The sequence below is a fragment of the Neoarius graeffei genome, chromosome 17 (assembly GCF_027579695.1).
Source record: "Neoarius graeffei isolate fNeoGra1 chromosome 17, fNeoGra1.pri, whole genome shotgun sequence".
Classification (NCBI taxonomy): domain Eukaryota; kingdom Metazoa; phylum Chordata; class Actinopteri; order Siluriformes; family Ariidae; genus Neoarius; species Neoarius graeffei.
In genome coordinates, this window is record NC_083585.1 from 66,204,512 (window position 1) to 66,226,711 (window position 22,200).

A 22,200-nucleotide genomic window follows, 5' to 3' on the forward strand; every position below is an offset into this window, starting at 1 on the left:
TGTTTACACACATCACATCCAAACCAATGCACCATGTAGGAGTTGTTTTAATGTTCTAGTCATCCAAACAAAGTTTATAATGAAATCACTTCATCCTTTTCCACCTTGGTTTTTAATTCACCTCTTCAGATTTCAACTAGGTGTGGGCCGATCTTAAAGGGATCCTCCAGCTGATTTACTCTTAAATTTATGTTAAGTAAAAGTATTCATTAATTTCAACAGTCAAACATTCATTTTCAAAGACCAAATAGTGTTCTGGAAAAATGAATTTTTATTAAAATACCAGACAGGCCTCCAGCGGAAGTGACATATGCGATGATGTGGCGTAGTGGAAGTTTGGAGCAACTCGGCTGTTTATATCCTCTGCTTACATCATGGTTTTGTTAGTTTTACAAGTATTTTTACCGAATTTATAGGTTTTTAAATAAGTAAAGTATGCTTCATTGCGCAGCATATAAATGTCAAAATGATGCTAAAAAGAAGGACAAGAAAGAAAGCACAACTTTATTCATCACACACTCGTGAAATTTCCTCTCTGCATTTAACTCATCTGAAGCAGTGAACACACACACAGAGAGCAGTGGGCAGCCATGCTAACAGCACCCGGGGAGCAGTTGGGAGTTCGGTGTCTCGCTCAAGGGCACCTCAGCCCAAGGCCGTCCCATATTAACCTAACCACATGTCTTTGGACTGTGGGGGAAACCGTAGATATCCTTTCACCATTTACCTGGCCAGAATTGTCAAACTATTCATAAGAAATGGATTCATGCCATCAGAAGGCCTCACAACAATCTGCCTGCATTGCCCTATTTATGCTCCGAACATTTTGAATAACCATATTTCGACGAATCAACGGAATTAAAAGCAAGAGTAATGGGGTGTAACAACTTTTGAACTTTGGGAAACAGAGGAACAGGAAGCAGGCTTCAGAACAGGTTAATTCTTTTAGTTTAATACACTTTTCAGTGCCCAAACATACACATGCACGACGGGGTGCCATGACTCTCACTCTCATTCCTGACTGTCTGAAAGACACACAGAGACACAGGTTAATAGACAGCCAGTAATTTGATACAGGTGCAGCTCATCACATATTACCTGCTAGTATACAGGGATGGATCCAGCCCAAGAATCTGACAGATGCACATTTGCAGAAATGTTTTCACTAATTTTACCGGATCGCTATGGATTTTCACAGGGGTGTAGAGCACGCTGAGCCCTTTCCAAAGAGGGCAGCCACGGCCCGCTACAACCGCGGCTTGGCCCGGTCTGTTGGTTGAGCGTGGCTATAGCCCATGTAGTCGGCTAGCGGTAAAGTAAACAAATCTTGAGTTTATGAAGCGTGTTTTATAAACCTGAGTTTGATTAATAGTCATCATTTGGCCTTCCATGAAAATAGAAAAAGTAGCCACACGGAAATGTTTGAATTTTAATGCCCTGATAGGTAAACAGTATTTCATTATTTTAATTGATTACATCATCTGTTAGTTTTAAAGTACAAGAAACTACTACAAATGAGTTTATAACATAAAAAAAACAACTGACATTAAATCAGGTATCCAAGAGGAAATACAGCCCCAAGTCAGAAAAAGTTGATATAGGATGAAATTGAAATTAAAACTGAAAACAATGATTTGTAAATAATTTTTATAGGTGTAGATTCCAAAATATGCAAAATGAGTGTTTATTCCATATTTTAAATGTTATTTTTTAAAGGGGTCTGAATATGTTAAATGCATTTCTTAAACAGAAAATGGTTAAAAATTTAAAAATGTTCTGACACATAGTAGGGTGCGTTTCCACCAGCAGCAGGACAGAAAGATGTGGTAGTTTGAGAAACGTTGATTATTTCTGAAGAAACAGATTTTGCAAAAAAAAAAACAGAAGATGTTGTAAGGCAAGGCAAGTTTATTTATATAGCACATTTCATACACAATGGCAGTTCAATGTGCTTTACAGAAGTAAAAACAAAAACAGTAAACAATAGAGAAATAAAATTACATAAAATAATTTTATTTTTATTCTAAAACAATTAATTAAAAGAATTAAAAGAAATTAAAAGAAAATAAGAATTAAACAATAGTAAAAATAAAATAATAAAATGAAGTAGTAGTTCAAATAGGATGAGAAAGAAAAGGAAAAAAAACCCAGCAGAATAGAATAAAGAATAAAATAGGATAAAGTTAAAGTAAATTTAAAACATGTAGAGAAGTAAAGATTATAAAGAATGTAATATTAATTATTTAACAGAAAGCATCTGAAAACGGCTTGGTCTTTAGTCTAGATTTGAAGCTGCCAACAGCAGGAGCATTTTTAATGTCCTCTGGGAGTTTGTTCCATAGCTGTACTGCATAGGAGCTAAAAGCTGCTTCACCACACTTTGTTTTAACAACAGGTTTTAACAGTACATTTTTCTGTTTTGATCTGGTAGATCTGATTGGGTTAGGCCGCTGCAACATAGAGAGGTAATTGGGCCCTGTACCATTTAGAGATTTGTACACCAGCAGCAATGCTTTAAAGTCAATTCTGTAGCTTACTGGAAGCCAGTGAAGGGACCTTAGAATTGGAGTAATGTGCTCTGTTCTTTTTGTTCGTGTGAGAACCCTCGCCGCTGCATTTTGAACCAGCTGAAGTCGTTTGATGGTCTTTTTTGGCAGGCCTGTGAAAAGGCCATTGCAGTAATCAACCCTACTAGAGATGAAGGCATGTATTAGTTTTTCCAGATCATTTTTTGACATAAGTCCTCTTAGTTTGGAAATGTTTTTTAGGTGATAAAATGCCGTTTTAGTGATTGCTTTCATGTGACTGTCAAAGTTTAGCTCGCTGTCAATGAAAACACCAAGATTTTTAACCATTTCTTTAGTTTTAATCCCTTTTGTGTCAAGAATATTGGTAATCCTGAGTCTTTCATCTTTTTTTCCAAATAGAATTACTTCTGTTTTATCTGTGTTCAGCTGAAGAAAATTTTGTGACATCCAGCTATTGATTTGATCGATACACTGGTAGAGACATTCAAGGGGGGCATAATCATTAGGTGATAGAGCAAAATAAATTTGGGTATCATCTGCATAGCAGTGATACAAAATTGAATTTTTATTGATAATTTGCCCAAGTGGGAGCATATAAAGGTTGAAAAGTAATGGTCCAAGAATCGACCCCTGGGGAACTCCACAGGTCAAGGACATTGACGTTGAGGAACAATTTCCCAGGGTAACAAAGAAGCTTCTAAGTATGATTTTAACCAATTGATAACTTTACCAGTCAACCCAACCCAGTGTTCAAGTCGATATAGCAGTATGTTGTGATCAACAGTATCAAAAGCTGCACTGAGGTCCAGTAACACCAGGACCGATGTTTTGCCTGCATCAGTATTAAGATGTATGTCATTTATAACTTTAATCAGTGCTGTTTCAGTGCTATGATTGGATTTCAGTAAATTTTTCATATCAGTATAACAAATCTCATAATAGTGCATATATTTAAAACAGAAACGCTTTCAAAGAGATTATTTTTTTCGAGAAACATCCTACATTAAGACATTTTTATAGTGCTGCTTGAAAGTTTGTGAACCCTTTAGAATTTTCTATATTTCTGCATAAATATGACCTAAAACAACATCAGATTTTCACACAAGTCCTAAAAGTAGATAAAGAGGACCCAGTTAAACAAATGAGACAAAAATATTATACTTGGTCATTTATTTATTGAGGAAAATGATCCAATATTACATATCTGTGAGTGGCAAAAGCATGTGAACCTCTAGGATTAGCAGTTAATTTGAAGGTGAAATTAGAGTCAGGTGTTTTCAATCAATGGGATGACAATTAGGTGTGAGTGGGCACCCTGTTTTATTTAAAGAACAGGGATCTATCAAAGTCTGATCTTCACAACACATTTGTGGAAGTGTATCATGGCACGAACAAAGGAGATTTCTGAGGAGCTCAGAAAAAGTGTTGTTGATGCTCATCAGGCTGGAAAAGGTTACAAAACCATCTCTAAAGAGTTTGGACTCCACCAATCCACAGTCAGATAGATTGTGTACAAATGGAGGAAATTCAAGACCATTGTTACCCTCCCCAGGAGTGGTCGACCAACAAATATCACTCCAAGAGCAAGGCGTGTAATAGTCGGCAAGGTCACAAAGGACCCCAGGGTAACTTCTAAGCAACTGAAGGCCTCTCTCACATTGGCTAATATTAAATGTTCATGAGTCTACCATCAGGAGTACACTGAACATCAATGGTGTGCATGGCAGGGTTGCAAGGAGAAAGCCGCTGCTCTCAAAAAAAAAATTGCTGCTCATCTGCAGTTTGCGAAAGATCACATGGACAAGCCAGAAGGCTATTGGAAAAATTTTTTGTGGATGGATGAGACCAAAATAGAACTTTTTGGTTTAAATGAGAAGCGTTATGTTTGGAGAAAGGAAAACACTGCATTCCAGCATAAGAACCTTATCCCATCTGTGAAACATGGTGGTGGTAGTATCATGGTTTGGGCCTGTTTTGCTGCATCTGGGCCAGGACGGCTTGCCATCATTGATGGAACAATGAATTCTGAATTATACCAGCAAATTCTAAAGGAAAATGTCAGGACATCTATCCATGAACTGAATCTCAAGAGAAGGTGGGTCGTGCAGCAAGACAACGATCCTAAGCCCACAAGTCGTTCTACCAAAGAATGGGTAAAGAAGAATAAAGTTAATGTTTTGGAATGGCCAAGTCAAAGTCCTGACCTTAATCCAATGGAAATGTTGTGGAAGGACCTGAAGTGAGCAGTTCATGTGAGGAAACCCACCAACATCCCAGAGTTGAAGCTGTTCTGTATGGAGGAATGGGTTAAAATTCCTCCAAGCCGGTGTGCAGAACTGATCAACAGTTACCGCAAACGTTTAGTTGCAGTTATTGCTGCACAAGGGGGTCACACCAGATACTGAAAGCAAACGTTCACATACTTTTGCCACTCACAGATATGTAATATTGGATCATTTTCCTCAATAAATAAATGACCAAGTATAATATTTTTGTCTCATTTGTTTAACTGAGTTCTCTTCATCTACTTTTAGGACTTGTGTGAAAATCTGATGATGTTTTAGGTCATATTTATGCAGAAATATAGAAAATTCTAAAGGGTTCACAGACTTCCAAGCACCACTGTATGTAACTTATTTGGTTATTAATCTATAAAATGGATGCACATTGAAAATAATAATTCGTTAGTGCCACAGTGTCTGCACACAAGTGTCTTTGTATTTCAGGGAGAAATTCAATCTGACACCTCAGTTATAATTTTACTAAACATTTCAATTTTTACCAAAATTTCATTTTTTCATCAGATCACAAAACCTCACAGATGAGTTAGAACCACACATCCAGAACCCAATGTATAGAGGCTGAGTGAATGTGGTGTGGACTCTGTGGAGGAGCCTCATCGTTTTAGAGATGCTGTAGAAGGACAGAGTTCCTGCACTGTGATCCACATACACTCCTATTCTGGAGGATGCTGGACCTTGGAGATCAGTCTCAATGCTATTGTGGCAGAAAGAGACAGAAGAAGAAGAACACCACAGACTCCAGGACTGACTATTGTATCCAAACCTACACTCATTACCCCATCCTTTCCTGCTGATCTCTTTATATGAGACTGATATTTCCACAACATCACCCCTCTTCTCCACCTCCCAGTAACAGCGTCCACACACACTCTCCTTACACAACACCTGAGACCAGGAGTCAAATCTCTCTGGATGATCAGAATATCGCTGTTTTTTCTTACTGAGTGTCACCGCTCTGTTCTTCTCAGACAGAATGAGTTCAGGATTTACTGTGTTTGGATCCAGAGTCAGATAACAGAAATCTAAAACAATAAAATATCCACAGGTTAGATGTTAATCACAGGATTTATAAGAAGTGTGTGTGAGACACCTGTCTGTCGTGAGTCTCTGAAGCACATATGAAGTAGAAGGGGGCGTGGCAGATGAAACCACGTGACCAGTTACAAATGAAGCCTTGGTTGTGATCACTGAGCTTCATATAAAATCTGGAGCTCGTAGGCTCGTCAGAGTGAAGCCATCTGGACGCCATCTTACCACTCACCTCGTGTGTATTTGGTTTGTGTTTTAAACCATCGTATCTGATCAAATTTGCCCCAAGAAAAGTTTCTCCTGACCCCTCCCCCCATTACAGCCTCTTATTTTCTCAACTTCACCCCCATTCCTTACATTACTTTATAGTGCTCCCCTTTGTGGGGATTTTTCTTCTTTTCGAGTCCAGTCTCCGACCAACTTTTTTTAAATAGCTGTTTTACCACGATAATCATTTTTCCAGAGATTATTTCAGTTTTTCTTTTATACAGTGTATCTTTCTCTTTCATATAGTTCTTCCTTCCTTTGTATTTATTATAATACTTCATTTCTATTTAGGATAGTTGTTGAAACAGGATTATTTTCTCATGTTAATTTCCATTTTCACTTCATTCTCACAGTCATGTCTTAACAGTATTTATTGGTCACTGTCATTGTCATGCAGCTTGCCACCAATAATTACTGTTAAGACATGACTGTGAGAATGAAGCATCTCATCTCGTCTCATTATCTCTAGCCGCTTTATCCTGTTCTACAGGGTCGCAGGCAAGCTGGATCCTATCCCAGCTGACTATGGGCGAAAGGCGGGGTACACCCTGGACAAGTCGCCAGGTCATCACAGGGCTGACGCATAGACACAGACAACCATTCACACTCACATTCACACCTACGCTCAATTTAGAGTCACCAGTTAACCTAACCTGCATGTCTTTGGACTGTGGGGGAAACCGGAGCACCCGGAAGAAACCCACGCGGACACGGGGAGAACATGCAAACTCCGCACAGAAAGGCCCTCGCCGGCCACGGGGCTCGAACCCGGACCTTCTTGCTGTGAGGTGACAGTGCTAACCACTACACCACCGTGCCGCCCACATGGAAAATAACATTAGAAAATAATCCCCTGGTAGCTTCCGGTGACGCCATGCGGTAGGCAGCAAAGAAGCGGAGCTCCGTCCAACAAATTGATAAACAACCTAACTTAAGTTATTACTCGGCGTTGTATGACACATTAACGATGGCAATGACAAGAACAAAAGCCACGACATCAAAACCAGAGACTTCAAAAGAGAAAAGCGACACTTTGAAGGCAAGTCAGCACGAGGCTAAAGGCGGTGATGGCTCCGAGTCCAAAATACTAGCCGAACTAGCAAAGCTCAGGTCGGAGAATTTGGAAGGACATAATCAAACCCTTAAAAAGTTGGAGACATCAATGGCAGAACTAAAAGGGGAAATGAAAAAATTGGAGAAAAGAACTACGGAGGTAGAAGAACGTGTAAGTGCTACCGAAGATGATGGGAGACGACATGAGAGAGCCATATGATATCTGCTACGTCGAGAAAAGGATTTGATGGCTAAGTGTGAAGAATTACAGAACAGAATGAGACGCAACAACATGAGAATCTACCGGGTACCAGAGGGGAGCGAGGGACAAGACGTGAAGAAATTTGTTGAGGATTTGATTCGTTCGGTTCTCGACCCAATGCCAGATGTATCTTTACAAATTGAAAGAGCACACCGTTCATTGACGTCTAAACCAAAGAAACCCAATGACCCCCCCAGATCTCTGATCGTCAAATTCCTTGATTATTCCGTCAAAGAGCAGATACTCCGACAAGCATGGAGCCAACAGCTAAAGTTTCAAGAGAGACAAATATTTTTCGATCATGACTACTCTCCGGAACTGCTAAAGAAGAGGGCAGGCGTACGAGAAGTCGTCAAACAACTGAAAAAGAAGAGCATTAAAGCCAAGTGCCTTTATCCAGCGCAACTCAAATTGACCACTGAAACGGGAGATAAAACGTACCCTACGCTCAAGGATGCTCTTCCGAAATTGGCTGAATACGACATATATCCCAAGGTCGACGACGAAAGAGCGCAGATGGAGGAGGAATTGCATCTCAATGGGTGGAATGTCGTGGGTCAGACAGCGGAGTTTGCCGTGGGTGGGAGTCTATCCAGGGATGCCGAGACCCCTGCCGAATAAGCTGAGATGTCATCAACGCCGAGATTGTATTTTTATGGAAGTGCCAAACGTTAGGATTATTAACACCTCCCGTTTCTTTTTCACGAGACGGAACTCAGCTGAACTGTGAGTATTCTCGCATTGAGCAGCAACCGATCCGAGTGCGGGACGGCAGCAGCAAAGACACTTTGTGTAAACCCCACAGAGGACCTGTCACCATCCTCTGCCCAGGAAACACCGGGATATGGTTTGCTTAATTTACAGGCCTGTTTTTCTTTTCATATTTGGTTACAGACTTAAAGCAAACCAATTGGGTATGTGGAAGTTTAATGTTCAGGTTTTTACATGTTGTGTTTGTTTTGTTTGTTATTGTCACCTTGAAAATAATATTACTGGTTGGGTTACTGATGCAAGTATGACATTACATGGGGTTAAAAGCCAAGGACTGGTATGAAACAGCATAAAAATAATTATGAATAGTTTGATTTGTATTACTTACAATGTGAAGGGATTAGGCAATCCAATCAAAAGGAAAAAAATATTGGGCCATCTAAAAAAATTACATTGTTCTATAGCCATGCTCCAGGAAACCCATCTGTCAGAAAAGGAACACCTTAAACTTAAAAGGGAATGGGTGGATCATGTTTTCAGTTCATCTTTTGAAAGGGGTAGGAAACGAGGAGTTGTCATCCTCTTTCATAAATCAGTATATTTTAACCATACAGAAACAATTAGTGATAAAGAGGGTAGATATATTATTGTAAAGGGAGATATAAGTGGCATAAAAATAACTCTGCTTAATCTATATGCCCCGAATGAGGATAGCCCTGTCTTTTTTAAAGACATAGCTGGCTTACTAGCAGGCACAATGGAAGGGGTGGTGTTAATAGGGGGAGATTTTAATTGTGTCATGAGCCAACATGTAGACAGACTGCCTGCCGGGGGCAACATAATATCTAGAAAGACATCCACACTACAAGCAATGACAAGTGAACTTGGCCTAGTGGATGTATGGCGGCGTTTACATCCCAAAGAAAAGGATTTCACCTTTATGTCACAGGTACATGGCAGCTATTCCAGGCTAGACATGATGCTAATATCAGGAACAGATCTCTATAGGGTTAAAGAATGTAATATAGAACCAATTACCATATCTGATCATGCGCCAGTCACCTTAAAACTGGATTTGGGGTCAGTAAAATCTTTTAAGTACTGGAGACTTAATGTATCCTTGTTAAATGATGACATGATTAAACAAGAAATTCGTCAAGAATTAAAACATTATTTTGAGGCAAATGAAGATGACACAATTTCTCCAATAACTTTATGGGAGGGGGCTAAGGCTGTGATGAGGGGTTGTATTATTGCAATTTCTTCTAGATTAAAGAAGCAGAGGTTGAATGGTCAGAGCCAGCTGGAAGAAAAAATAAAGCAACTAGAAAAAGAGCATCAACAATCTAACAAAGAAGAAACTTTACATGCTCTAAAAGAGACAAGGAAAAAATTAGATGACCTATTAACTTACAAAACGGAAGGGGCTTTAAGATTCATAAATAGAAAATACTACGAAATGGGAAATAAAGCAAGTCGACTACTGGCATTTCAATTGCGGAAAGCTCAAAGTAGCAGGGCAGTTTACAAAATAAAAAGCCCAGACAATGGTGAAATTCTAACACAGCCCACAGACATCACGGAGGCTTTTGCCACACACTATAGAAAACTATATGAAGAAGAGTCAGACCCACAAAGAAACGAGAAGATGGAATGTTTTTTTAGATCCATCAACTTAGCGAAACTAACATCAGAAGAGGCTGATATGGTGTCAATGCCAATTACAGAAGAAGAAATCAAAAATAATATTTCACAGCTTAAAAATAACAAATCTCCTGGAACTGACGGTTTTTCAGGGGAATATTATAAAACGTTTATAGGTGAACTAACTCCCATCCTGTGCAAGGTTTATAACTATGCATTAAAAGAAGGACAATCACCTGCGTCCTGGTCAGAGGCAATTATAAGCGTTATACACAAAGAAAACAAAGACCCGACCCTATGTGCATCATATCGTCCCATCAGCCTTCTGTGTGTTGATTTTAAAATCCTTACCTCAATAATAGCAAAAAGAATTCAGAGAATCATACATAAGTTGGTAAAGCCTGACCAAACTGGGTTTATCAATAATCGTCATGGTGTTGATAATGTTAGGAGAGCCCTAAATCTACAGTTTATTGCAGCTAAAAGGGCCAGCCCTTCAATGCTTCTCAGCCTAGACGCCCAGACGGCTTTCGATAGGGTGAACTGGACTTTCTTACATCAAACTCTCCGACATATGGGCTTCAATGACACATTTATTAACTGGATTTGTTTATTTTACAAAAACCCTAAGTCTAGAGTAAGAGTGAACGGGTATTGTTCAGACTTTTTTCCACTGGGCCGTGGCACTCGCCAAGGAGACTCCTTATCTCCTTCATTATTTGCTTTAAGCATAGAGCCACTGGCAGAACTAATAAGATCAAACCCTCTCATATTGGGTATTTCTGATGAAGGAGGGAATCAACACAAATTAGCTCTATTTGCTGATGACATATTGTTATTCATAGAACAGCCCATGGTTTCAATCCCTGCACTATTAAGTAGTCTAAATAAATACAGTGAAGTATCAGGATATAAGATAAACAGTAACAAATCAGAAGCAATGATGATAAGTGGTGATTGGCCCCAACAATTAGATAGTTTAGTGTCATTTAGGAAATCTAAAAAAGGATTTAGATATTTAGGAGTCATTCTGACACCGAAACCATCACAACTTTTCCATTGCAATTATGACAAATTAATTAAAGAGATCAACCAAGATATAAGCAGATGGGATGTGCTGCCTTTGTCCTTGTTTGGCAGAATAGAGTCAGTAAGGATGAATATTTTACCTAGGCTCCTCTTTTTATTTCAATCTTTGCCAGTTCCTGTTCCACAATCAACAATTAAGTGCCTTGAAAAACGCATTTCAAAATTTATTTGGCAAAATAGAAGACCAAGAATACGACTAAAAATATTGATGGCAAGCAAAAAACGGGGTGGGCTGGGATTACCTAACTTTAAAATGTACTACTGGGCAGCCCAACTAAGGGCAGTAGTGATATGGGCAACCAAAGCTGAAGAAACTGGATGGCTATCCATTGAACAGAATTCTTTGACAGGGGTACCATTGTCTGTGCTTCCTTTTCTTGGCCAAAGGGCTCAGAGGAAAATAAAAATAGAAAATATATGGGTTAAACACACGCTAAAGATTTGGAACACTACACAAAAATTAATAAAAGGATCGGTGGCTCTGTCAAGGGTAATGCCCATTCTGAGAAATGTTGACTTTCTCCCATCTTTGACGGACTTGGCATTTAAGAGATGGGCAGACAATGGTTTGGTCAGCATTGACCAATTGTTTGAAAACAATACACTTAGATCATTTTCACAACTACAAGAAGAATTTGATTTGCCTACAAATGACTTTTTTAGATTCCTACAGATACGAAGTTATCTCACTAGACACACAGACTGGGACAGTCTTAAAAGAGATCCAATGGAGGTTGAAAGGTATTTTATACAGATTTCTCAACACAAGGTATCTGCAAAACATCAAGTGTCAAATATATACAAGAGTCTCTTGAAAGATACTTCAGATAATACCTTACATATTAAAAGTGAGTGGGAACTTGAACTTAATGCAATTATTGATGATGAGTCTTGGGAAAATATATGTTTAGCAAGTCATAAAGGGATTGGAAGTCAAATGTGGAAAGAATTTGACTGGAAAGTGAAATTGAGATTCTTCAGAACACCTCTGAAGGTGTCAAAGTTTACAAGCAATACCCCCAACACCTGTTGGAGGAACTGTGGCATGGTGGGGGATCATGCCCATATTTTCTGGGATTGCCCAGTGATACAAGCATACTGGAAAAACATTAAAGAAGAATTGGACATTGTCTTCAGAGTTGACATACCTCTGGACCCTTTAATTTTCTTACTGGAGAAGATACCTGAACATTTGCTTTCTAAGGACCAATGCTACATGTTACATATTTTGTTAATGACTGCTAAGAAAATGATTACTGTTAATTGGATGCAGCCATGTACACCTACAAAAGCTCAATGGATACAAAAGGTTGATCAGATACGTACAATGGAAAATATGACAGCTATATTACAATTTAAAGTACCGCTATTCATAAGAAGATGGACCCCAGTTATTTTGGGACTGAAATTATGCTGAAACCTTATATGTAATGTACTTTTTTTTTTTGTATTGCGCATGTACTTTGACCCTGTATAACAAAGAGTAATTTAATAACAATTAATGACAAGGTGACTTTTTTTTCTGTTTGTTTTGTTTTATTTTGTTTTTTGTCTTTTTGTAGTTTGATTTGTGTCTGTTTGTAGCCTCTTAAGGGAGGATTAGGTTTTGTATATTTGTATTGAGTGTATGTCTGTTTGTATTGCCTGTAGAGTTTGATATAGGCAATAAAGTTAAAAAAAAAAAGAAAATAATCCTGTTTCAACACAACTGTTCTAAACAGAAAAGTATCGTACAGCTTTTGTATTGATATAATAAAGATATAATAAAAGAAAGAAGAAATATATGAAAGAAAGATACACTGTATAAGAGAAAAACTGAAATAATCTCTAAAAATAATTATAGTAGGAAAAGAGCCGTTCAAAAAAAATTATCAGACTGGACTGGAAAAAAAAAATAAACAGTATCAGTGAAGGGAAGCGCTATAAAGATATGTAAGGAATGGGGGGTAAAGTTGAGAAAATAAGAGGAGGGAATGAAAGGAAAAAACTCAGGAGATACTTTTCTTGGGGCAAATTTGATCAGATACGACGGTTTAACACAAACCAAATCCACGCGATGTGAGTGGTAAGATGGCGTCCAGATGGCTTCACTCGTCTCTACAGAGGGGAATGGGTTCAGAGCCCTCCAGGTTTTATATAGAGCTCAGTGCATTCAACAGAGTTCACTAGCGACACCTACTGCTCAGAGAAGTTAATTTCTACATCACACCGGTGTTCTGCTGCTTTACATTATTATTTACACAATGTTCCATTTTAAAATAACTTACGTCATAAGGGTTTTTTTATATGCCTTTTTGTTATTCAGTGCGTACTCTTATTTCTCTCTCACACACACGACTGTCTGGAACAGTACTGATGAATCTTTAAAGAGTCTTAGCTTCAGCAATTTCAAGCGTTCTATCAAAAGTATGATTATCGCTTCATATCAGCATTCCTTTCTCTTTTCCTCACACTGTCATTTCATTTTTTACTTCTTTTTGTTTTATTCTATTTATTGAAATATTGTATTTTTTTTCCTTGTCTCTGTGCGACTAGCTTTCTTCTTTATAACAGTAATCCATTATTTTTTCTGCCTCGTGAGATTAGATTACTAGTTATTTCTAGGCAGCATTTTATCCTTCGTATGGATTAGATTTCTGTGTGTGATATAAATAAACTATTATTGATACACATTCTGTGTGTTGTAGAAAGAAAGAAAGAAAGAAAGAAAGAAAGCCCATCAAGTGGGTGGTCCTCCTCTGAGCTGAACTGTGTGTGTGTGTGTGTGTGTGTGTGTGTGTGTGTGTGTGTGTGTGTGTGTGTGTTTTACACCTACACAGCAGAAAATCTTCTCTGCTCTTTGGTCTTGAGGGTAAAATCATGTGAACTGCTGCAGCTGTAGAGACACAGAGACAAAATGGAGACTGAAAAATGACACGAAAACAGTTTTAAGGATCATGAGAACAAGCAAAAAAACTTTTCCCAGCTGAAGCTCTGACAATGTGTGTGTTTTTGCTTTCTGATGGATTTTATGGAGGAATTAAGGCCTCGGTTCTGATCTAATGTTCATCATATTTGTTATGTGTAAAGTTCAATAAGATTAGTTTGTGGATTTGTGATTAAGGTCCTGTTTATCTGGGAAATTTATTTGTAATTGGCACATGTAATTTCTGAGGCTAATACTAATGCCTTGTGATTTGATGTAGTTTTGTTCCTGCTTCCTTCTTATTTCTGTGATGTGAATTTTATGGCTCTCTTTACTGTGATACAGAACAAATGTTTGTTTGTTTACCTTGTGGATGGATTTTGTTGAATTCCTCCTCACAGATTTCCTCGACTCGTTTTTTCAGATCTGAGAGAGATTTCCTCACTCCATCAAATGAGAGATGTTGATTGACAGTGAAGCTGGGTGAGTCGTCACATCCAGGAGAAACACAGAGAGACGGGAAACTCTACAGAGAGGAAACACAGAATAGAGAAGGAGAAAAGTGTAGGAGAGGAACGAATGAATCTCAGACTGAATCAGACCAAAGACACACTTGGGTTCTCAGACAGGAACATTTATTGTTGCTGTAATGAGCTTTTAGGAGGAAACTTTGTGAGGAACAGCGCCCTCTGTAGATCAGACAGTGAGTGTTACCTGGAGGAAGTGGATGTGATCATGTGTGAGTGAAAGCTGCTCCAGCTCAGTGACTCTCCTCTGAAGATCAGCAATCTCCTGCTCCAGTTGCTTCAGGAGTCGTTCAGCTCGACTCAGTTCAGCTTTCTCCTGAGCTCTGATCAGCTCCGTCACCTCCGAGCGCTTTTTCTTCATGGATCTGATCATCTCAGTAAAGATCCTCTCACTGTCATCTACTGCTGCCTGTGAACGCTTCTGTTTGAACACACACGTGTGGTGGTCAAATGGGAGACTCTATAAAATAAATAAACTCACTCTATGTGTGTCTTAAGGAGAATCTCTCTACCCAAGTTGCCATTGTAGTTTTATACAACGTAGAAGTGATTTTTTAAAAGAAATTGTGAATCTCCTGTGTTTCTCTGAAGGGAGATTTTGTTTTTTTTTCCTGTCAGAGTTCTCTTTTTCAGAAAAGTAGTATCTGCTCCTCATGTCATGTGACTTAAATGAGAAAATGTGTTTCCATTTCATTTTTGTGAAATACTGCTTGATTGATTTATCTGAAAAACCACCTCACCCGAGTGTAAAAATTTTCTTTGCAATATTTGGGAGGATTTTGAAAATCCTGTATTTGATTCTGTCAGGTTCACCTGGGGTTGAACTTAGATATCTGGTGTAACAGGCCAGAGCTCTACCCCTGTACCACAAGGTGGCACTATAACACCCAGATGCAGAGACCGATGAGGTTAAAGTGCATATCACGGGTAAATTCAGGAGCAAGATTAATGTAATTCTCCTATTTTATATTAAACTTTGGTCAAATATCTGTCACATTTTGCATTTTGTGCAATTTTTTTACCTTGCGCAATACCAGAAAAATTCAGTTGAAATCAAGCCATTTGAGGTGAATTGGTCCGCCTCTGAAAAAACTGATTTTCGTGACGTCACGTGCAGGATGCCTCCTTCTGAATCCTACATCAGCGCTGGTTTGTTTATGAGAAAACGAACTGGTGGTTTTCTGCAAATTTCTTCAACGTTATCACATAATTATTAAAATGGTTAACAGATGTATCGTAGGAGGGTGTGGCAACACCAATCTTGATGGGATTAGTACTCATCGTTTCCCAAAAGACCGGACAATGAGAGAGAAATGGGAGCGCTTCGTGCAAGGCACCCGGAAAAATTGGCTACATGCTACAGACTACAGCATTATTTGCGGTGCTCACTTCACAAGGCCCGACGACTTTGAGAACTATTTGCAGTGGGAAATGGGCTTCGCGAGGCAACTTGATCTGAAAAAAGACGCAGTTCCATCTGTCAGAATGCCCAAAGCAACACCGTCTCCATCTGTGTCAACGTCACCAAAGGAGCCAGCCGTGTTCGGCTCCCCTGACAGAAGGCGAAGTGCCGCATCCACTGAGGCCCTCGAAGCCGAGGACCAAGCAGAGCCGAGAAAAAGACCAAGAAAATCGGCAATTCACAAGTTGACTGTTGCCAGGGTAAGAAATAATTCTGACATCTCATTATATTCTTCATCCAAAGGTGAAGTAACATTGCGCTCAGGTGACAATTCCATATTTCACTGCAAAATCGCTAGCTGCTAAACTTGGTCTACACAGGCTGTGCACTGAAACCGTGCAAGCTCTCGCAGCCTGCTGGCACTTCCGCAGGTGACGTCATGAATCTGGCTCCAGACTCCCTTGGGATTTTTCCAGACGCGTTTTGTTATTTTTTTTCTGCTGTAGACAGATGGCCTTGTGCAAAATTACCCTTCTGGATGAGTGTGTAAAGGGACATACTTTCATATAAAAAAAAAAAAAACACGAAATTGGTCCAGAATATGCACTTTAAGCAGATGAGGGTTTTTTTTTTTTTTACTTGATAGCAGAACAGGAATATCCAAACAGCAAGAAGACAATAAATCAGAGTACAGTCCAGGCAAGGGTCAAAATCCAGTGTTAGCATACGAGCCAAAGTGGCAGACAAGAGTCAACAACAAGAGAAACCTCAGAAACAGGCTTAGTTACTGGGCTTGAACGGAATATCAACTCAAAATTAAGCAAAGAACTCAGGAAAGCGAGGAGTTGAAATAGCCACATAAACCAGACTCAGGTGAACACAGTACATAGATAATTAGATCAAACAAAGACACTGAGGGGGAAACATGTTTAATTGGGTAATGGACTTTTTAACTAATAGAAGCATCCAGGTGAAAATAGGGAAAGATATGTCAAGAAGATGTTTGGTTGAGAATGGAACTCCACAAGGAAGTGTTATTAGCCCATTGTTTTTTAATATAATGATTAATGATATTTTTTCTAATGTTCAGCCAGGGATAGGGAGATCTCTATTTGCTGATGATAGTAGTTTGTGGAAAAGGGGGGAAAATGTGACGTACACCCTGAAGAAGGTTCAGGAAGCTTTAACCTTAGTAGAAGACTGGGGTAAGAGATGGGGTTTTAGATTCTCTACTGAAAAGACTAAAGTAATGTTTTTACTAGAAAGAAGGTACCTGAAAATATGCAACTACAGCTGTATGGTAGACCATTGGAAAGGGTTAAGAGTTTCAAATTTCTTGGTGTTATCTTTGATGCAAGACTTACCTGGAGAGATCATATTTCAAAAATAATAGACAAAAGTAAAAGAGTCATGAACTTAATGAGATGTCTTGCTGGAACAGAATGGGGAGCAGATGTAGCATCCTTGAAGCAGATTAATGTTTATTTAATCAGGTCAAGAATTGACTATGGGTGTTTAGTGTATGGTTCTGCAGCCAAATCCGTTTTCGCTGGGTTAGATGTAGTTCAAGCTAAGGCGTTGAGAATATGCACGGGAGCTGTACGATCTTCTCCAGTGTGCTCGCTACAAGTGGAAACAGGTGAAATGCTACTTGGGTTAAGAAGAAGGCAGCTTCAAGCTAACTATTGGGTCAATTTGATGGGTCAGAGATGTGATCACCCTGTAAAATGTGTAATTGAACCATCACGGGAGAGGGAGGTGGCAAGACTCTCAAGTTTTGGGTGGTCTGGAGAAATTGTAGCACAGGAATTGAACATTCTTAATAAGAGCTTTTGTTCAGTAGTAATGTGGCCTTTAATTCCTGTATGGCAATTGGAGGTTCCAGAGACTGACTTGAAGTTGCTTGAAATTAAGATGGAAAATCCTGAGGTAGACTTGGCATTTGAATTTCAGTGTCATGTAAGAGACAGATACAAGAACCATATACTAATTTTTACTGATGGGTCAAAAGATCAAGACACAGGAGCTACAGGGTCAGCCTTTTTTGTTCAGAGTTTTAATTTTCAAGCTTTTAAAAGAACTTAAGATTTTTTAAGTGTATTTACTGTGGAGCTCTATGCAATCCTAATGGCAATACAGTGGGTTGAACAGATACAGAGTCAGAAAGTACTGATATGTAGTGACTCTGTGTCAGCTATTAGTTGCATTGGAAAAGGTTCGTCAAAAAGCAGACAGGATCTCATTTATGAGATTTTACTGATAATTAGTGGTGTGAAAAGAAGAGGGATAGAGGTGATGTTTATATGGGTCCCAGCTCATGTAGGTGTCACATCTAATGAAAAAGTGGATAAATTAGCCAAGAAAGCTTGTCAAAGAGAGTCCATAAATGTGAATATAAAGTTATCAAAATCAGAGGGCAAAAGTATTGTGTGGCAAGAAACAATTTTAAAATGGCAACAGAGTTGGCAACAAGAAACAAAGGGTAGGCATCTATTCTCAATTTCTAGTAGAGTAACTGACTCAGGTGGTTGTAAAAGAGGGAGTAATCGAAAGGAGGAAGTTATTTTTGCAAGGTTGAGAATTGGGCATACATTTTTAAATAGCACTTTGTTTTTATTGGGAAAACATCAGAATGGTCTGTGTTCTTGTCAGGAACCTGAGACAGTTCATCATGTCATACTCTTTTGCAGAAATTATGACAGTCAAAGACAGGAACTGCTCACACAGTTGCGTGGACTTGGTTTGGAAGAGGTGACTTTGAAAAGCATTTTAGAAATAGGATCAAGTGGAAAGGGAAGACGATTTTTCTTAAAGTTTTTATCGGATACTGGTCTGTATAGTAGGATATAGTGTAATTGGGCCTTAATTAGGCATCAATCCTGTAGATGGCAGCAATGCAACTATTTGGATGCTGGCTGCCGTAAAACTCCAAAGAAGAAGAAGAAGCCACTGAGGACCCCACATGGCCAAAAAAGGAACAGCAGTCATAAAGTCTTGACACGTTCCTTGTTTTTATTTCACTAGACCGGCGGCTACAGTTATCGACAGTCCATAATTATTGACACCTTTTCAGATTTACCTATTTTAAGAAAGCAATTTTACAAAGGTGAGTTTCAGTTCCAACAGTTATTATTGGTTAGTTAATCAACCGGAAGACCCCCTCGCCCTTTGAGCTTGTCGTCTGATGACACAGCTCGTTATCTGAGATGGAATTTTTTTAGCACGATCAGTAAGTTGAGGAAAACCCGGACGTTATCATTGCAGGTAAGCATGGTGGAAAGATCATGGACATGTTTTTACTGATCAAATTCACCGATATTTCATGATCTCCTTGTCAAAACCTACTTTGTTTCTTACTCTTTCATTTGAGAGTCACCATTTTGTATCTAAACGCGCATTTGAGAAGTCACGTGAGGTGTCGATAATACTGATCACTTTCACCGGTGTCCACCATTATCGACACCCTGTGGGATTAAGTGACATTTACAACTGTTATGGATTGAGCTTTGTGTAACATTGTTGAAGTAGATGAAGTACTTTAAAAAAATAAAAGTGCTGTGATTTATAATAATTTTTTTCTGATTCATAACAGAATGGAATGTTTATAGAGTAGTTGGAATACAATTGCAATAAATAGAATTAGACCAGAATTAACTTCCTAGCATATAAAAAATTACATGCTGGAAATATTCAGAATTTTTTTTTTTTTGCAGTTTGTTGTAAATCTCTACCACATATTACAATATCAGGAGACAGTTTATATTTTGGTTCGAGGAATGTCATGTGACCTTTGATCTGGATTTTCATGTGGTTACAATGTCAATTGCCTGTTGACATTTATTGGTAAACTACAAAACTAGTAATTAATAAAAACAACAATTAATGATTAACGAAATGTGAAAATACTTAGAAAGTAGGTAGAAAGTAGAATAAAAAGATTTTCTGACAGGTTAAACATCAGTTCATTTGTTTTTAAACATTAGTATTACTTCCTCATTTAGTACATAAGCACCGACATCCATATATTTATATAAAAGATATTTTGTACTGAATATAAGTCTATGTAAAACAAATTTTCAATAAAAACTATGTTTTGTGAACTTAATACCACATACTGATTATTTTTTAATAAATAATCATCTGGATGTCAATAATTGTTGAACAGTGGCAATAACCGTGGACAAAGGTGTCAATAATTGTGGAACGGCGTCACGTGATCTGATATGCTAAGTAATTGGGAATCAACTCATTTTTTTTTCTATTGGAAGTTTGAGCAATTATTCATGCACAATTTATATATTGAAAGTCTTTTCTACTTTTGCAACGGCCAAAAGATGGTTAAGGTGTTAATAATTGTAGCCGCCACTGTATTTAAGCAGGTTAATTGAAACACAGCTACTCTTCACTCCTCACCTTAATAGTGTCCACAGTCTGTTTCAGCTCCTGCACCTCCTTCTGCTTCTCCTGGATCCTCTGCTGGGATTTCATCTGCTCCTCCTTTAGCTCATTCTGAGACCAAATAAAATACATTTTAAATACATTTAATCATTTTCTACAGAATTATAGTCAAAAATTAAGAAGAGAAATTAAAAATTTTTAAAAAATGAAAAAATTTCAGTGAAAACTAGAAATATCGCCTCTAGAACTAACTAAAATTAAAAGACACCCAAGATGAAGTGACTTCTATCTTCATATTTTTGCACCACTGACAGTATGATGTTATAAGTTTAGTTTTCTGTGAAAATGTCAACTGATTGTTATTTCAATGTTATTTGTGTGACAGAAACATCAAGGCAGTTCAGCAATATTCTCTGTAGTGAAACTGTTCAAAAGGCAGCTGTGACTTTCAATGGGATTCACAGACAGACTGATCTGAGAGCAGTGCGCGTCATCACTGTTCCCTTTTATTTCTCAGTGAGTTTAGAGGGGGGAGACATGCACAGTGCACATCTGGATTCATGAGAGTTATTTATTTGTTCAGCAGTAAAATCCAGAGTCACAGTCAGGTTTACTTCTTTAAGGTGCTGTGTGTACATTCAAAACCACACCCAATTCCACCAGATTAAAGGAACCATCAGTGAACATGGGCTTTGAACTTCATCAATCTCATCGATGTTCACATTAACACCGAGTTTTGACCAACATCTCTGCAGAGTTTTGAACTTTCCAGCATCAGGATCATTCATCCCAAAGAAGTTTTCAGAAATGGATCACAAATCCACTCACATTCAGAAAGATAAAGTTATAAAATAAATATTTTTTTATTTGTAGAATTAAATGGGGTTATGTGTTTATTAAATGGGGTTATGAAATATAATCTCCAGTTACAGAGCTTTAACACAGTCACGTGAGCACTTTAGCTGTAAAATGCTGGAAGAAGGTTGTTGGGTGTTGGCTGTTGAAAGCAGACTGACTGGTCTGACCTCTTTAACATTTCTTTACATATTACTGTTTGACTGGAAATAAAAATTTACTTCACAGAGAATGACAGTCAGAGAACCAATTAAATCCACTGAATCGAAATTAGATTAGAAATAGAATTTGTATAAAATGACTTGGAAAAGAAGAATGATGACAAGTTCTCACCTGTTTTTCATTTCTTTCTGCTTTAGTTGAAACAGTATCATGACCTTTATGTTCATCCGTCATACACAAATAACAGATGAAGCTTTGGTCAGTACGACAGAAGATCTCGATCAGTTTGTCGTGTTCAGAGCAGATCTTCTCTTGGAGCTCTGCACAGGCTTCAACTAACTTGTGCTTCTTAAAGGCAGGAGACTGATAGTGAGGTTTAAGATGAGCTTCACAATAGGATGCCTGACACACCAGACAGGAATTAGTGGCTTTGCGTTTTCTCCCAGTGCAGAAATCACACTCCACATCTCCAGGTCCAGCGTAACAGTGAGCAGGAGAAGCAGCTTGGAGTTCAGTCTTCTTCAGTTTCTCCATCATTTCAACCAGCATGTTGTTCCTGCGTAGAACAGGCCTTGGAGTGAAAGTCTCTCTGCACTGGGGGCAGCTGTAGACACCCTTCACATCCTCCTGATCCCAGAATCCATTGATACACACCTTACAGAAATTGTGCCCACAGTGAATAGTTACAGGATCCTTCAGAATATCCAGACACACTGGACAGATGAACTGATTCTGGTCTGAAATACCAACCTCTGCCATTTTTTTGTGCAATCACACACTGAGAGCAAAAAGAGACAGACAGAAGGAGAGGAGATTCTGAGAACTGTGCGAGTTTCATTTTCTCTGAAACGAAATGAAATTAAATTCCTGGTTTTGTGTGTGTGTGTGAGAGTGAGTGAGAGCGATAGAGAGGGAGAGTAGGTGTGGCTTTACAAAGAGAAGGAGCTGGGATTTAAAAATAAAGTGTAGCTGGAGAGAGATATTTTAGTGTAAAGGAGCATCTCTGTGATTTAAAGTCAGATTAAGTGAAATCTGATGTATTCATTTTTGTTTCTGTGAATGTGG

At 38.5% G+C, this 22,200-nt stretch overlaps 1 protein-coding gene across 1 annotated transcript; it reads right to left on the reverse strand.

The window, feature by feature from the left end:
* Positions 1 to 5,137: 5,137 nt before the first annotated feature.
* Positions 5,138 to 21,994, reverse strand: LOC132864439 (tripartite motif-containing protein 16-like). Its single transcript, XM_060897855.1, has 6 exons — positions 21,307 to 21,994; positions 20,134 to 20,229; positions 14,506 to 14,739; positions 14,158 to 14,317; positions 13,702 to 13,761; positions 5,138 to 5,853 (listed from the first exon to the last, which is right to left on the reverse strand). Exons 1-6 carry the CDS (start codon positions 21,892 to 21,894, stop codon positions 5,318 to 5,320), a joined length of 1,674 nt encoding a protein of 557 aa, XP_060753838.1. The 5' UTR covers positions 21,895 to 21,994; the 3' UTR covers positions 5,138 to 5,317.
* Between the last annotated feature and the right edge of the window lie 206 nt (positions 21,995 to 22,200).

What these genes read in the sequence shown, in the direction of transcription:
- LOC132864439 (XM_060897855.1), bottom strand. Translation starts at nt 21,894, where the DNA reads ATGGCAGAGGTTGGTATTTCAGACCAGAATCAGTTCATCTGTCCAGTG. An exon ending in AGACTGTGGACACTATTAAG is followed by an intron (nt 14,740 to 20,133) that starts GTGAGGAGTGAA and finishes GTGTTCAAACAG; the next exon opens with AAGCGTTCACAGGCAGCAGT. An exon ending in CAGAGAAGATTTTCTGCTGT is followed by an intron (nt 5,854 to 13,701) that starts GTAGGTGTAAAA and finishes TTATTGTTTTAG; the next exon opens with ATTTCTGTTATCTGACTCTG.